This window comes from Labrus bergylta, chromosome 21, assembly GCF_963930695.1.
Source record: "Labrus bergylta chromosome 21, fLabBer1.1, whole genome shotgun sequence".
In the NCBI taxonomy this organism is placed as follows: domain Eukaryota; kingdom Metazoa; phylum Chordata; class Actinopteri; order Labriformes; family Labridae; genus Labrus; species Labrus bergylta.
In genome coordinates, this window is record NC_089215.1 from 12,644,029 (window position 1) to 12,661,188 (window position 17,160).

Sequence of the window (17,160 nt, forward strand, 5' to 3'; positions counted from 1 at the left end):
CACGGCAAAGAGGAAGGAAGTAAAAAAGCAAAGTTCACAGCTGAGAGTCTGCATTGGGTGAGAGATGTTACATATTGCTTTATTGTGCTACGAGCACACAAGGCTGGAGCTACAGGTACCAAGAAACGTTATCGACATTTTTAATTGCTTAGCCAACCAAAATGTATAAAAGATGTTTAGAATTCTGATGAGTTGTACGCTTTGTGTAAATTAAAACACAATTAACATGAGCAGGATGTAAAATATGCAGGTTTTTAAATGGCATAAAAGGTAAACCACCATGCAGACCTGGGCCAAAAATATTAAAATACAGTAAGTTTGCATGATTGTAAAAATAAATATGACATTCAAAACATCCCCCCCATTATGCTCAATATACAGAAGCTTGTTACAGTGGTTCTGTTTAAAAGTCAGTTGTGTACTTTAGTACCCAATCTGTTAGGGGAAAAGTGTGATGATTTACGATGGTTTACTTCCTTATAATGTTACCAAATAGAGAACATTTGACAGGTTAGTCTTTGACATACCCCTCTTTTATTGACCTCTTCTGATAAAACATGAGACCATAAACACCGTCATAACTCATAACTTCATGTTTCTAAATTGGGGTGAGGATGTTTCTCTCTGTGCAGTTCCTTATATATCTTAACCACAATGAAGCCAGGACTATCTCTGCCCCCGATGACAGTGCAAAGAAACCAAAGGCAAATCTAAGGTGCTGTGACCCCCCCCCCCCCATCTGAAGAGAAAAGACAGTGATTTGACAAAGAAATCATTAAAATAATCATGTTTTTAAAAAGGTTTAATTGTATGCATGTAAAGCTCGTCAACAATTAACCTGAAAGTGGCAGGGATAGAAATTCAGCCAATATAAAGCAATTATCAGCAATAAAAATGCTCAACTGAGACACTTTGACCGTTAATAAGGAAGTAACAGGCGGGGCAAAGGTCTCTGTGGTTGTACAAGGCCAAAAAGGAGAAGCAGTTATATACAAAGCCGCTTGTATGAGAAAGGACCAGAGGTTACAGAGGGAGGGCATGGTTGAGAATTAAAAGTCAACACCTTTGGAATAAAATTAATATTGGACGGCTTCAGCCCAGGCATGAAGGCATTTTTTACAAGACTTACGTGTTGTTGTTTTTTGTCAACACATCAGTGAAAGTACTGAAAATAGAAACTTGAAGTTTATCTTGGGACAAAAAAACAAATTGAAAAAGTTAATAATCTTCGCTTACCTTCAAAATGATGAAGCCGTTTTTCTTCAAAATCATCTCAGACAAGTCGCTGCTGGGCTTCTTCCTGTGTCTGCTTTGGGTAAGCTTTTTTTTTAACCTTCTGCTTTGATAGCGATCAAGTAGTGAATGTTTAGTGAAGAGACGGTTTCCCCTCAACAAAAGAAACTGTAGAGTCTAAACCACAGTTAAGATTTAAAGCATGATATGCATCATAATGAAGATTAGACTGTGGAATTACAAGATCTGAAATATAAGTATGCACTGAAAACAACAAGACTTGCATAACCTAAGAATGAAGAACCTTTTCAGATTGTGAAATATTCAAATGTATTATTCTCAGCAGTAGTCATCTTTTCCCACTGACTTCCTCAGAGTAACAAAAGTAATGAGGAAACAACTTAAAATAAATCATAAGCAAGAGCTGCCCATACAGCATCTGTATTTACTGTTGAATACATTCAAGAAGAAAGTTAATGTTTTGTATTTTATTAAGTCCATATTTTTAAGAAGGTACTTAATGCTAATATCCCATGTTTACAAAATGTAACCAATGGAAGTTTTCCTTTTGTCAATATAGCCCAGAAATATCTAGTTTTAATAAATGTTGCTTTCTGTAACCCCCCCCCCCCCCCCCCCCCTTAGTGTTTCACTAAGAGTGGATTTAGAGGTAGACCCATTAAAATATGTGCATTAGGGTCTCTTGTATACAGTCTGGATTTAAAAATAGAGTAACACACTTGTAAAAAGAGTTTTTCTAAACATCTGTGTCAGGCTGCTGTTAAATGTATGATAGATACAAAATGATATCGATAAGATTAAAGTATATTTATGAAGATGCTCAGATTAAATTGCAGTTCTCTTAACTTTATAGATTGCTCTGTTACACTTTGGCTTTTTCACACTATGAATCTCTATTTTCAGTGTGTCACAGATTCCAACACAACATCATCACCAGCACCAACTCCGACAACAGCCACGACACTGACAACAGCCACGACACCGACAACAGCCACGACACCGACAACAATTTCAACTACAATTAAACGTAAGTCTGAGCTGCTGTCCCTTATCTTTGTTGACATGTCTGTTTGCTTGTAATAAAGCAGACGTTTGTGAATTACACCATAGCACCATAACTGTGAAGAACGATGGTTAATGAAGTCTTCTTACTGTTTTACTCTTGTGAAACTTTCAACTTGATTTTTTTTCAGCCCCTGATGACGTAGAGAAAGTTACCGTGAAGATTCAAGATGAGACAAGTATAACTCTGACGTGGAACAAAGTCAACAACATCCCGACATATTTCCTAAAATATGACGACAAAGACGGTGCCAAGGAGAAATATATCAATCAAACCAATGGAGAGCAAGCTGTTGTAAATGAGGTCTCTAATCTGACAGCTGGGACAGTATATCATTTCACTGTCATCACTACATCAGATGGACTCAACAGCAGTGGAAAATCAGTTGAAACGTTCACCCGTAAGTAACCTTTGGTTTACAACAGTAAACATTGTGACTCAAGTATTCTTCTTCTTCTATTCTTTTCTATATATATATTTGTGGAATTCAACTTTCAATGGCCAATGAGACAAGATGATTGTATAGATTCAGGAGGGCTAACAAACTTGTATTTGTATCCTAGGGCCTCGTAACGCAGACAATTTCAAGTCCATTGAGGAAACTGAGACGAGTATAACTCTACAGTGGGATAAAGTGGAAAACAGTGACTATCTAATTAAGTATGGTTCAAATGAGGAACCATTCACCGTGTTAGATGAAAACCCAGTGAAAAGGAACATCTCAGGTCTTACAACTATGACCGAGTACAACTTCACCCTCTTCACTGTGTTTAAAAATACCACAAGCAGAGGAGTACACATCATTGCATTCACTGGTAAGAGAATATTTATACCTGGAGCTAAAACAGCACACTTTACACATATAAATTGAATTCAAGTTTCTTTGTAAGAGGTGGATGTACTTTGCTTTTTTGCTTATGCTTATAAAATCTTGGAATTAAATGCAGTTTTTATTAGCTGCTGTTGTTGATATATTAGTTTGAATGCAACTTGTGTTTTTGAAAAAACATTAAGCGAGAGATAACCATTCCTTAAGTCAAATTTAAGCTGTTGTAACAGTTTCTTCTCCATTTCTTTGGACACCCTAGCTCCTCCCAACCCAGGGGACTTCAAATCAGTGCAACAAAACGAGACCAGCATCACTCTGCAGTGGGAAAAAGTTAATGGCATCCTCAATTATAAACTTAAGTATAATGAAACGGAGATAAACGTTGCAGCTGAGGAACTAGTTTCAGAGCAATACACAATCTCTGGTCTTACAAGTGGGACTAAATACCAGTTCAGTCTGTTTGCAGTGTTTGAAAATGTCCGAAGCAGTGGAGTAAGAGTGTCTGCAGTCACAGGTAAGATGTTTTACTTTGTAAAAAACCTTCAAAAGCCTGGTGAGAACTCAGTTATATCAAATCTGGGTTTCCATGTAACAAAGGGTGTTTCTCTCTGAATATATGTGACAGTGGCTTATAAAATCGGGGTAAAGACTTTGTTCTCTTACTCAGTTTGTCACATTTTGACATTACCTTTTTTTTCTCTAAATGTGTTCCTTTCTCGTGTTTCTTTACTTCCTAGCCCCTCCTAACACAGAAGCGATAACAGTAGTTGGACAAAATGAGACCAGCATCACTCTGCAGTGGACCAAAGTTGATGACATGCTCGATTATACACTTGTGTTTGATGAATTTGAGATACACATCGCTGCATCAGAGGGAAATCTAGTAACAGTTTCAAATCTCACCAGTATGACTAGATACAACTTCACTCTCTTCACTGTGTTTGAAAATGTCCGAAGCAGTGGAGTAAGAGTGTCTGCAGTCACAGGTAAGATGTTTTACTTTGTAAAAAACATTCAAAAGCCTGGTGAGAACTCAGTTATATCAAATCTGGGTTTCCATGTAACAGAGGGTGTTTCTCTCTGAATATATGTGACAGTGGCTTATAAAATCGGGGTAAAGACTTTGTTCTCTTACTCAGTTTGTCACATTCTGACATTTCTTTTTTTTCTCTAAATGTGTTCCTTTCTCGTGTTTCTTTACTTCCTAGCCCCTCGTAACACAGAAGCGATAACAATACTTGGACAAACTGAGACCAGCATCACTCTGCAGTGGACCAAAGTTGATGACATGCTCAATTATACACTTGTGTTTAATGGATCTGAGATACACATCCCTGCATCAGAGGGAAATCTAACAACAGTTTCAAATCTCACCAGTATGACTATATACCACTTCACTCTCTTCACTGTGTTTGAAAATGTCCAAAGCAGTGGAGCGACCATCTCAGCGGTCACTGGTAAATAATTGTTTTCTTACAATATGCCCATATTCTAACAACATTTAAACTGTTAATAACACTTTAATATAGCCAACATGTTTTTCAGTAAAAAGAAGGAAAAATACATTTTTATATCCTATTATTATCATAAATTAGATTTCATTACAGTTTCTTCTCCATATTGTTTTTACCCCAGAGCCTCCAAACACAAAAGAACTTAAATCAGTTGAACAAACAGAGACCAGCATTACTCTGCGCTGGAAAAAAGTGGAAAACATCCTCAACTATGTACTTGTGCACAATCAACTTGAGGAAAACGTCACAGCATCAAAAGACCAAGAGTTTGTGACCAAAACAATCATTGGACTTATGAGCGGGACTAAATATGATTTCAGTCTCTTTGTTCTGTTTCATGATGTCAGAAGCAGCAGACTTAACTACACTGCAGCCACGGGTAAGTGTTCCATGTCTTTGTATAGACTTACAACAAGAGCAAGCTGGGTAACTTTATATCCACTTATTAGACTTTTACCTATTCCTTAATGTAGCTGTTTATATTTTTAAAAGTTGTTTCATATTTCTTCTGTATACTTTAGCTCTATGTGACACAGAAAATGTGTACACTTTATATCTGAAGCGGGATGAAATATTTTAAAGCTCCCTCGAGGAGTTTATAGATGGTTTTAAACAGGTTGAAATTAATACTGATGCCTCTATGAGACCCACAAAAATCACACAAGATCATCAACCAGAAAACCGATTATTTCTGAGATATTTTTTTAACCGCTGTCATGGGGTAGGTGTCAAACAAAGTGAGATGATGAGATTTTACCTCAGAAAAGACTACGTACACATTCACAGGACAAGGTCAGAGATAAGAAGTATCATTTTGTCCACAGGGATTGCCAAAACACTCAACACTAAAGTTCCAGAAAGGAGCTTTAATGGAAATAAGATAAGCGTCAGTGTTTCAGAGAGACACAAAAACTGAGAGCTCTCAAGTGGGGCATGAGATGATTTCAGTCAGCCCGTTGTGTTTGAAAATGGAAGAAGATAGAAAGATCGACAGTGAATTAATCTGTCTTCAATGTGTTGACTCAAGTCTGTGACCAGAGATCCACTTTTTTCTTTTTTACTGAAGATGAGTGAAATCTTTTCTTTTATCAGTTCCCTCCCCAGTGGCTTTAGTGAACGTGACTGAACGCTCTGTGGACAGAATAACCCTTGTGTGGGAGAATGTGAGGAAAGACTGGACCTACTCTCTCCAGATAAATGGGGAAGATCACCATCCAGAAGTACTCGAGGATGTGGTGTTAAAAGAAATCCTCCATCTCAAGCCTGGCACAGAGTATACATTCAGGGTGACCACAAAGTTCTTTGGACACAACAGCTCTGCTTTTGAAGACTTCACAGTGACAAGTAAATACACAACTATTGTTATAGATTTGGTTCTGTGAATAAAAAGTACCTACATGTGCTGGTTCTTGAAAACCTGAGTTAGGGTTCTTTTAAATGTTATTTTATGCAGGCTTAAACAGCTGAAGGTAATGCTCTGAAATGATTTTGTCTTTCATTTCAGCCATAAACTGTACAGCTGTAGACTGGAAAGTTACGAACTCATCGATCACAGGAACGGTTGAAGGCTTGTTCTCAAATGCAACGGCATCTAACAAATCACACAGTCATGTCAGTCCCAAAGGTAGCACTGTGTCGTTTACTGGCCTTTACCCTGGAGCGACCTACAAGCTATTTCTGGTATATGAAAAACAATCCAGAACCTTTGAACAGTGTAAACACACACTGACGATCAGTAAGTATACATCTCTATTATTTTAAAGGTTTATTTTGTGGGCTTTTTGGGCCTTTATTTATAGATAGGACAGTGGATAGAGTCAGAAATGGGGAACGAAAGGAGCCACAGGTCTAATTCGAAACTGGGCCGCCCACGTGCACTAACCACTCGGCTAGCAGCGCCCCCTGATCTCTATTTTTACATTAACTATGTTCATTTTTCTCTGTGTCTGCACAGGAATTGTGTAAAAAAAGTAAATTTATTAAAGATGTAAATACAGTATGTTTCATTTAGAGCATATTGATAGTGAAAGCCGTCCTGTCATTTCATGTGATTGTTCTTTTTCTTGTTTCTGGAAACAAGATCAAGACACTAGAGAAAAATACCCTTTATTACATATGTTACTCTTTTGTAAAGAGATGCATAGATCTATTTTTTTGTGTTTGAAAATTTTAATTTGTACAATGTGTTGATAATGTGTTGATTTGATTGTACTGAAAGTAAATTTTTCCAATTGTCTCTTGAAGCTCCTCCAGATTTAAGTGCTCACTGTGAGTACTTGGCGGCTGGATATTCAGTACATATCAGCTGGAACAGACCAGCTGGACTGTGGACCGCAGTGGAGGTGAACGTGGCGGAGAAAACTCGCATTGTGAATAAGACGAAGGAACATCAAGTCCAAATATCTGGATTCAAACCTGCCAAAACATATAAGGTGTCCGTTGCAGCACTGTCTGGAGATTTAAGGAGTTCTACACCTTTTGTTTTTTCATGTCAAACTGATCCGAGGGGTAAGTGGAGTATGTTTCTCTGTATAAAATCATAACTTTCAGTTTGTTTCATTCTCACGTTTTTCTCGTTATTTTGCTCTTGGTATGACTCTTGTTTAACCCTAACTGGAAAATGAAGACTACATCACTTTGATGTTATAAAAGCTGCTCTGCTGTGTCTGACTTCTGTTACTATTATTCAATCCCGACTTTGCTCTTTGCAGGAGTCATTGCAGGGTCTGTAATGGGTGTGCTACTTTTTGCAGTTCTGGTCTGTATGGCTGCATTCATTCTGTTGAAAAGAGACAAAACATTCATTGGTGGTGCAACAGAAAAGGATAAAAAGCCTAAGTAAGTTTGTGTGTCATCATCTCCTCCTAATGTTAACAACTCTGTCACTGTCCTCTAATGTGGCTAACAAAAGAGAGAATTAGGTCTCGTATAAAATGAATTTCAGAGAGAACTACTAGGTTGAAATACGTTGTATTTAAGATTGATGTATTATTTGTGTATGTCAGTTATCTGACCTTCCATTAGGTACACAAAGTGAAACAGATTCTACTTTTCACATGCTTCTTCCAGAACTGTTCCTGTGGAAAAGTTTCCAGACCACTTCTACCAGTTAAGTGTGGATGACAACAGAGGTTTCAGCCAGGAATATGAGGTATATAAAAGAAGCTTATTGTTGCTGGTTCTTCTTCTCACTCTTTCGGTAAGGCAGTAAAACTCCCTGTTTATAATGCCAACTTTCATGCAGAGCCTCATGCCTGTTGGTACAGAGCAGACACGTAAGGAAGCTAATCTTCTTGACAACAAACCGAAGAATCGCTTCAACAACGTCCTGCCATGTAAGCCAAGCACCAGCAAGACTCGTAAAATTATTCAGATCCACTGACTCATTCTTGTTGTGGGTGTTTGACTTTGTTGTGGTTTGTTGCATTTAAACCATCTTCTGTTATTTTACATCATCCTAGACGACTGGTGTCGGGTGAAGCTCACTTCATCAGATGCCAATGAAACATCTGGCTACATTAATGCCAATTACATGCCTGTAAGTACTACAAGTTGCAAAAAAACATCTGTACACCTTCAGTCGGATTCAATCAATGTATGAAGACTTCATGTGATTTGTAGGCATAAAAATACATTTTTTTAATTTTTAATTATTGTATACTGAATGATTTACAGAATTAGCTTCGACACTTCCTCCTCAGGGCTACAACAGCAGCAGAGAGTACATTGCCACTCAGGGCCCTCTGCCCTCCACAGTCAATGATTTCTGGAGAATGATCTGGGAACAGAGAGTGAAAGGTATTGTCATGGTAACCAACTGCAAAGAGAGCGGAAAGGTGGGTCCTCTGGTATTTTTCAGAATAACTTAAAACCCAATTTTATTCTAGGTGAAATTAAAATGTCGTGAGCGGTTGTAAATGATCTGCTTTTGTGGCTGACGTGTTTTCAGATAGTTCAAATTTATGTGCGCAACTGTGCACAAATAGTTTCGGTCTTTTGTTGCATAAACCTTAAAACGACTTCATGACCCTTATTTGTTTTTGTATGCATCCTTTTCCTAGACTAAGTGTGAACAATACTGGCCTGGAGACAGCAAACCTCACATGTATGGAGAGCTGGTGGTCACCATCAGATATGAGCAGAAGGAGCTTTTCTGGATATTAAGGGAATTTACAGTAAAACATGTACGGAACATGGGTGAAATATTTGTGATGGAACTTAATAGGTTGGATGCACATTTGACCTTCTAGAGGAGGATGTTTGACCATTTTGATATATATTCTATTATTGTTGTATTTGTCCACAACGTAGACTTTCAGTACTTTAATTCCTCCATGCAATTCTCCTTGACAGAAGAACAGCTCAGAGGAACGCACAGTGAAACATTTTCACTTCACCGCCTGGCCTGATCATGGAGTTCCACAGGGCACAGAGGTCCTGATCCAGTTCAGGGGACTGGTGAGACAGCACATAGAGAGAGAAGGGACTGGAGCACCTACTGTGGTCCACTGCAGGTACAAAATGAGAGTTTATTTTCATGGCTAAAAATCCACTCATCTGAATGTCTTAATACAACTATTTGTTATTGTATTTGACAGCTTCTGTAACATAATTTGAATATAAGTTGTGAGTGACATGAAGTTAAGTATCTACTTTGTATCATCTGGACTACCTGATGATGAACACACCTGGTCTTTCTTTCAGTGCCGGAGTAGGGAGGACAGGCACCATTATTGCCCTGGATGTCATGCTTCAGCAGCTTGAGAAAGAGAGAGCCGTTGGCATCAACGCTTTTGTGCACAAGATGAGGCTGAGTCGACCACACATGGTGCAAACAGAGGTAAATATATTTGTGTTGTTTCAGGCTCAGATACCACTTCCTTTGTTAGCAACCCAGGCAAGGTTACATTTATAACCTAGCCCCATATAAGCTTTACCCCCTCCCCCATTCTTACACAAACATTATTGTGTACATTTTCAATCAAGATAATGAAGGCAACACTTTACTAAAGTGTATGTTTATTTACATAATTTTCCACTACAAAGGCATGTAGTGGATTGTGGTTAACAACTGAACACTGGTAAAAAAAGCACATAAGGAGAGAGGCAGATTACTTTGTGGTTATAGCACCTTCACAAAAAGCTGTGCTTCTAAAATGACCAGCTGTTGTCGTTTCCCTTTTTTTTCAGTCCCAGTATGTTTTCTTGCACCAGTGCATCATGGACAGTCTGCAGCAAAATGAGAGGACTGCAGAGAACATATATGAGAATGATGACATGATATATGCCAATGCCACTGCACTCCAGCAGTTTCACAAAAGTAGCAACGTTTAACTATATTGTTGTCTTTTGTGCAACTCATTTAAAAGCTAATGTCAAATCCTACATGCAAAGTTTGGTTTGAAATTTTAAATGACAAAAGTTTATGTTGTATATTTACTGTAAATGCATAGCACACTTAAGATTTTAATTTGTTTTCTTGTCACCTCTTTAATGTGTAATATTAGAATGACTATCATGTGGGTGAAAAACACTCCTGAGGACAGAAGAATGTTTTAAAATTACATTCAGAAACAATGATCTCAACTTGTACAAGACATGAAATATTTTTTATTAGAAAAAAATAAAATAAATAAATAGTACAGACTTTATTGCACAGCATCAGCTGGTCTCAAACTGTCAAAGATTAGAACAGTTTTTGGTTCCAGTGTTTGTCCTTCAAGGGTCAACATTTACAACTTCTTGGCTTCCTGAAACAGACAGCACACCTGCTACACTCACAACCTCCTCAGCGATTTTTTACTTGGTGGGTTTCTGCTTCTAGAGACTTTGAGGAAGTTAGCAATGATGAGTTTCTGTCTGGCCTTTAATGCCTCAGGGTTGATATCTGGCTCTGCACGTTGCTTGCCGGGATGCAGGGGCTCGATTTGACCAGCGTCAGACGGTGGAGGCACGGAGAACTTTTTAGCGATGTTGTGCAGAACACTGCACGCCTTGATAATATTGGACTTTTTGGCCAAAGAGTTTTCTTGTGCAAAACAGAGTTGATTTAAACACCTGAAGCGCCTCTTCATGGAGCCGAGCGTTGTTCGCATGACGTCGTGGATCTTTGTGTGGGCCTCGTTGAAGCTGGTCTCGCTGTCATTTGCAGGTTCTGCCACAGGAGTCAGGACATGTTTGCTTAAGTTGTAGCCTTTCCCTGCTTTAAGAAAGACAAGAAAGAGAATGAAATTAATCTAACATCTGGACAACAAACCCTAATATATATGATGAACCTTAAAATGTAATGAAGTCTTTACATCGAGTTGAGAAACTTAATCAGAACCTACACGAGAAACATCAATCACCAAACTAGAAGTGAGTGTTTGTTAGAATGTAATGAAGAAAAATGTTCAATCTCTGAAACACAGATGACATTGTAAATACTGTATATTAAGAACTGCACAGCTGTTGTGTAGGGTTCTATTCAAAGGATGTAAGGGGCATAGTATGTGTTTTATGTTGTAATATGACTTACTCAGAATAAATTATAAAAGTTACTTGTAAAAAATGTTTTCTTGTGTATGGTTTAATATCTTACCAATAACCCAAAAAGGTCCGTGTATTTCCTCCTCCATTTCCCTCCCTTTGAAAGACGACTCCCACAGCTCCTGCTCAAACGTGCTGCCTACACAACACTTTTCGACACTCAGTATGTTTCCGTCAGAGTCACATATGATCTGGCTCACCACAGATGTGTACCCCAAGGTGTTGACAAAACCCCTGAATGTGTCCGTCTCATAAGGGGAGGCTCTGATCTTGAAGTGAGCCGCGCCAAGGACGCCCAGCACATTGGGGATCCTACATAATTTCTCTGTCTTGAACGCGACCTTCTTTTTGGCCTCATGGGTTAGTGGGAAAGAGATGAACTGGTCGGACATGCCTGCGATGACTCCGGATACAGTGCTCATGATCGCGAGACAGTCCGTCTGACACTGTCCGACCCTCTGCAGGACACAGGGTGAGGAGACTCCGTGTGCGTAATAGTTCAACGCCACCATAACCATCTCGTCCACGGACAGCGTTGGGTTCTTCAGAGCCAACGTTTTCATGCGGATGCGCGCAGCGTCCAGGATGAAACTGATGCAGGGTCTGCTGAGGTTGAACACCTGGAACAAAGCTTCATCGTCAAACTCATCAAAACAGCTCGGAGCCCCGAAGTCCGCTCCGCCGTTTCCGAGGAGCTCCTCCTGGACCGCGAGCCACACTGGAAGAGCGAAGGACATATCTTATACTGCTGCAGTTTGTTAAATACAAGAAAACATAGAGATTACAGAATGACTGAGAAGAAAATAAACAACAGCGAGAGGCATGGACGCACTCTCTTCTGATTTAGAGAGTACTCAAAGCTTTACTATGTCGCCACCCAGTGGACAGGATTACCAACTACAAACTGAACGCTAAAAGAAATAAAATTAGAAACATCATTCCGTAATTGAACTGCAGGCCTATTTACATTGAAAATGTACTTTAGTTGGAAAGTAGTTTTGGAGAAATAAAAAGCACATACAATTGACACAACTTAAATAAAATAACGTAATTTCCTGTCAACATTTAAATTACAGCAGTATACTCAGTTTGCAGATAATCGTGATGTTCATCAATAGTTTTTCATTTTACTCTCAGCCAATTCCATATCGTCTAGCCTTATCCTATCAAACTCTTCCTGCCTCATAATTGTCGAAGTAATAAACCAGCCATTTGGTTATTTGAATTAATCAAGAAGTCAAACAATTACCAGGCGAGTCCTCTCGCATGTCACCGCAAACTGCAACCTGTTGATCGTTATTCCATTCATGGATATTGGCTGGCTCCAAAAAATTCCTTGCATGTCTCCTGAAGGTGTCATACTGGAAAATCCAGAGCTGTATTGCCTTACATATCTGTGGTTAAGCAAGAAGAAAATACAAAGCTGCAGTAAAAGTGCATTCTTTGCTGAATGAATATAGATTGAAACATTAGAAAGAAGAGACCTACCTTCGCCAGCTGGAAGAATGAAGCACCTGTGAAGTTTGTAGCTGCAGATAACTCCAGATTTCCCACAAGGGTGCTGGCAACAATGGGCTGGCTCTGCCACTTTCTGGAATAGTTGCAGTTGTGGCAAAGCTGTTTAAAAGCCACAAGTGTGCCCGTGCTTTGCCGCTGGACCTCCGACTGCCTCTTACACACGGGACAGGTTTCAAATAGTTCCCTCAGACACGAGTCAAACACAATGTATTTTGTGTCACCATAAGTGACCAGCGGCCCAACTGTACTGCAATAAAGAAATAAGAAAAATACAATTTAATTGGACTTCACAAAGAGGTTTTTATAGTTATTTTTGATCAGCTGATAAATTGCAGTAACAAGTTACTCAAAATAATGTACTTACAACATTTCAGACTCCTCTTTAATAGAGTCGCCAGGGTTAAAGGTTGATATAATAAGCTCTGCTTCTGCTGATGTCTCTCCCTCTCCCTCTTCTTCCTCTTTCACCTCCAGAAGACGGGGCCTCTTACTTGGTCTGAAAGCGTTGCCGTCTGTAGGTGTTGATAATAGGGGAAGTTGTGGACCAGTGCAAACAGGCTCTGTACCAGTACTGACCTGAAACACTGTAGCCTGTGTGCCTAAGAATAAAAGAAAACAAAAAAGTTTGTTTTGTTTAATTTGTTCATTGTCACTCTAATAACTAGTGTCTTTAATTAAAAAATAATAATGAATATATATATATATTACAGTGTTTCTTCTAGGTTTAGAGCTCGGGGGGGGGGGGGGGGGGGGAAGTCGGACACTGCCACAGATACTAAAAGGGATCATGGTGTTCATGTGTTTCTCTAAATGAGAGCAGTCAATACAGAAACTGAACAATTATTTGAACCTGTAACGGTCTGTCCAGCTTAGTTTTTGTTCCTGCATCTTCTGTTTCTGAGCACCCCTGAATGTATCTCTCATTGTCTGAGCACCCCTGAATGCAGCATGCTCAAGGCGCATCCCCTGAGTAACGGCAGTGAGAGACATGCCCAGAGAAGTCTGAAGTAAGCTAAGCGGACTACTGTATTTTCTGATGGTTCTTACAGACTTTTTATTATTGCGTGTGTGTCCGTCAGACACAACCACACACACCTAGGCCTCTGCTGGTGAGAGTGTGCTCACCTGTGTGCGCGCATGTGTTTGCATCGGGGCGAAACTCCGGCATGCACGACTTATAGAGCAGAGAAGAATTGTAAACGTGCGACCATGCAGAGACAGAAATGACATGCCATCGTGTAAGTAAGATAAATAACATAAGGCTGTTTAGTTTGTATAATAAAAGGTATGAAAGGTATCCTTATGACTTCTGTTGTGATCTGGCGCTATATAGAAAATATAATGAACTTGACCATCAAGGGGGGTGGGCCGCCCCCCTAATTTAATGGTAAGGGAAACACTGTATATATACACGCACAGACACATCTTCTTACCTTTGCTTTTCATATGGCAGTCCTTTAGTGTACCCCAAGACAACTGTGTGCCGACAGATGACCCATTTGGAGGTACTGTGCCCTCTGAGACTTGGTGTGGGGAATCCGTCTGACACCCAGCATCATTGAATCTTGATGAACTCATTTGGATACTGGAACTTGTGGTCTGTAATGTACTCTGAAGACAGAAAATAGCAGATTTTGCATGGCTTTTTAGCATGAATCAGAAATATTATGTATTCTTTTCCACAACCAAATAAGAAGGTCACGTTATTCCATTCATGGATATTGGCTGGCTCCAAAAAATTCCTTGCATGTCTCCTGAAGGTGTCATACTGGAAAATCCAGAGTTGTATTGCCTTACATACCTATCGTTAAGCAAGAATAAAATACAAAGCTGCAGTAAAAGTGCATTCTTTGCTGAATGAATATAGATTGAAACATTAGAAAGAAGAGACCTACCTTCTCCAGCTGGAAGAATGAAGCACCTGTGAAGTTTGTAGCAGCAGATAACTCCAGATTTCCCACAAGGGTGCTGGCAACAATGGGCTGGCTCTGCCACTTTCTGGAATAGTTGCAGTTGTGGCAAAGCTGTTTAAAAGCCACAAGTGTGCCCGTGCTTTGCCGCTGGACCTCCGACTGCCTCTTACACACGGGACAGGTTTCAAATAGTTCCCTCAGACACGAGTCAAACACAATGTATTTTGTGTCGCCATAAGTGACCAGCGGCCCAACTGTACTGCAATAAAGAAATAAGAAAAATACAATTTAATTGGACTTCACAGAGATTTTATAGTTATTTTTGATCAGCTGATAAATTGCAGTAACAAATTACTCAAAATACTGTACTTACAACATTTCAGACTCCTCTTTAATAGAGTCGGCAGGTTTAAAGGTTGATCTAATAGACTCAGCTTCTGTTGATCTGCAATAAAGAAATAAGAAAAATACAATTTAATTGGACTTCACAGAGATTTTATAGTTATTTTTGATCAGCTGATAAATTGCAGTAACAAATTACTCAAAATACTGTACTTACGTCATTTCAGACTCCTCTTTAATAGAGTCGGCAGGTTTAAAGGTTGATCTAATAGACTCAGCTTCTGTTGATCTGCAATAAAGAAATAAGAAAAATACAATTTAATTGGAGTTCACAAAGAGGTGTTTATAGTTATTTTTTGATCAGCTGATAAATTGCAGTAACAAATTACTCAAAATACTGTACTTACAACATTTCAGACTCCTCTTTAATAGAGTCGCCAGGGTTAAAGGTTGATATAATAGGCTCTGCTTCTGTTGATCTGCAATAAAGAAAAATACAATTTAATTGGACTTCACAGAGAGGTTTTTCAAGTTATTTTTTGATCAGCTGATAAATTGCAGTAACAAATTACTCAAAATACTGTACTTACAACATTTCAGACTCCTCTTTAATAGAGACGCCAGGGTTAAAGGTTGATCTAATAGACTCAACTTCGGTTGATCTGCAATACAGAAATAAGAAAAATACAATTTAATTGGACTTCACAAAGAGGTTTTAATATTTATTTTGATCAGCTGATAAATTGCAGTAACAAGTTACTCAAAATAATGTACTTACGACATTTCAGACTCCTCTTTAATAGAGTCGCCAGGGTTAAAGGTTGATATAATAAGCTCTGCTTCTGCTGATGTCTCTCCCTCTCCCTCTTCTTCCTCTTTCACCTCCAGAAGACGGGGCCTCTTACTTGGTCTGAAAGCGTTGCCGTCTGTAGGTGTTGATGATAGGGCAAGTTGTGGACCAGTGCAAACAGGCTCTGTGCCAGTACTGACCTGAAACAATGTAGCCCGTGTGCCTAAGAATAAAAGAAAACAAAAAAGATTGTTTTGTTTAATTTGTTCATTGTCACTCTAATAACTAGTGTCTTTAACTATTATATAATGAAACAAAATATAATAATATATACACATATACGCATGCACAGTAACATCTTCCTACCTTTGCTTTTCATATGGCAGTCCCTTCCCAACTGACACCCAGCATCATTGAATCTTGATGCACTCATTTGGACACTGGAACTTGTGGTCTGTAATGTACTCTGAAGACAGAAAATAGCAAATTTAACATGGCTTTTTAACATGAATCAGAAACATTATGTATTCTTTTCCACAGCTAAATAAGCAGGTCACAAGTGTGTGTCATTCTAAACCTAAAGTACCTGCTGCACACACCTGTACGTGTCTTGACTCATTGTATTCATAAATCTATCCTGAACACCCCTAACACTTATATCACTGAGGGTGGTTAACAATGTAAATAGCCAAGCAGTGCTCAAATTTCGAAACAATAGCACTACTTGGCATGATAGCCAAGACAGACAGCTGAGCGCCATCTAGCGGCTTTCAATCGAAATAAAAAGACGACAAATGAAGCGCACTTACAGGTTGCGAATGTGAACTTCCATCGTGGCCAAAAAGACTAGGAACTGCACCTTCTTTCAGAATCAGTTTTTTTGCAAATCCCAACTTGAATTTTGTCCAGTTAGCAAAGCAGTCCTCAATGAAATGCCGGGAACACAGGAAGATGTTGGGGCTGTACTGCTGAGGAACAGTCCTAAACATAAACGACAGCCACATGTTCCTCAAACTGGCACTGCTCGGCAGGCCATGCAGAGAAGAGTTGGAGTCGCATTTGAAGAAACAGCGTCTGGTTGTCATGTCTGCATGCAAACAGTTACGAAGTAGCAATGAGAACTTGTTGTTGTCCTTCCGGTTTTCCAGCAGGCTGCAGGCTGTACAGTGTAATGCTGCCCTCCACAGTCTAGGAGTGTGTACTTAAGTCATATCTTCAGATTCAAGCCAGTGGCGAGTAAGAATCTAAGGGTGCGTTCGAATTGTCCCTCCTATCTCCTTTCACTATCCACTTTACCTTAACCCCGGGGAAAACGTCATGAGGTTAAGGAAAGATGTTAGGAGAAATCATAAGCAGCAGAGGTCGTGGGAGGGGCCCTGAAGCAGGAGACAGGGAGTGGGCAAATGAAC

At 39.3% G+C, this 17,160-nt stretch overlaps 2 protein-coding genes across 9 annotated transcripts; one reads left to right on the forward strand and one right to left on the reverse strand.

The window, feature by feature from the left end:
• Positions 1-978: 978 nt before the first annotated feature.
• LOC109987392 (receptor-type tyrosine-protein phosphatase H) lies at positions 979-11,199 on the forward strand. Of its 3 annotated transcripts, XM_065950004.1 has the most exons (20): positions 990-1,315; positions 2,158-2,281; positions 2,448-2,717; positions 2,881-3,132; positions 3,406-3,660; positions 3,884-4,132; positions 4,355-4,603; positions 4,782-5,039; positions 5,753-6,004; positions 6,165-6,395; positions 6,905-7,168; positions 7,372-7,498; positions 7,730-7,811; positions 7,905-7,995; positions 8,122-8,198; positions 8,362-8,496; positions 8,722-8,844; positions 9,014-9,174; positions 9,365-9,500; positions 9,851-11,199. In XM_065950004.1, exons 1-20 carry the CDS (start codon positions 1,244-1,246, stop codon positions 9,992-9,994), a joined length of 3,552 nt encoding a protein of 1,183 aa, XP_065806076.1. In that variant the 5' UTR covers positions 990-1,243; the 3' UTR covers positions 9,995-11,199. The 3 variants fall into 3 exon arrangements, with proteins under 3 accessions (XP_065806078.1, XP_065806076.1, XP_065806077.1); XM_065950005.1 differs by lacking the exon at positions 3,884-4,132 and having other exon boundaries at positions 991-1,315; XM_065950006.1 differs by lacking the exons at positions 8,722-8,844; positions 9,014-9,174; positions 9,365-9,500; positions 9,851-11,199 and having other exon boundaries at positions 979-1,315; positions 8,336-8,476.
• LOC109987401 (uncharacterized) lies at positions 10,243-16,870 on the reverse strand. Of its 6 annotated transcripts, XM_065950007.1 has the most exons (14): positions 16,561-16,870; positions 16,118-16,217; positions 15,740-15,974; positions 15,552-15,623; positions 15,369-15,440; positions 15,179-15,250; positions 14,602-14,878; positions 14,409-14,507; positions 14,140-14,317; positions 13,071-13,305; positions 12,677-12,953; positions 12,438-12,582; positions 11,241-11,906; positions 10,243-10,862 (listed from the first exon to the last, which is right to left on the reverse strand). In XM_065950007.1, exons 1-14 carry the CDS (start codon positions 16,834-16,836, stop codon positions 10,438-10,440), a joined length of 3,129 nt encoding a protein of 1,042 aa, XP_065806079.1. In that variant the 5' UTR covers positions 16,837-16,870; the 3' UTR covers positions 10,243-10,437. The 6 variants fall into 6 exon arrangements, with proteins under 6 accessions (XP_065806079.1, XP_065806082.1, XP_065806080.1 ...); XM_065950010.1 differs by lacking the exon at positions 15,552-15,623 and having other exon boundaries at positions 16,561-16,869; XM_065950008.1 differs by lacking the exon at positions 15,369-15,440 and having other exon boundaries at positions 16,561-16,869.
• Between the last annotated feature and the right edge of the window lie 290 nt (positions 16,871-17,160).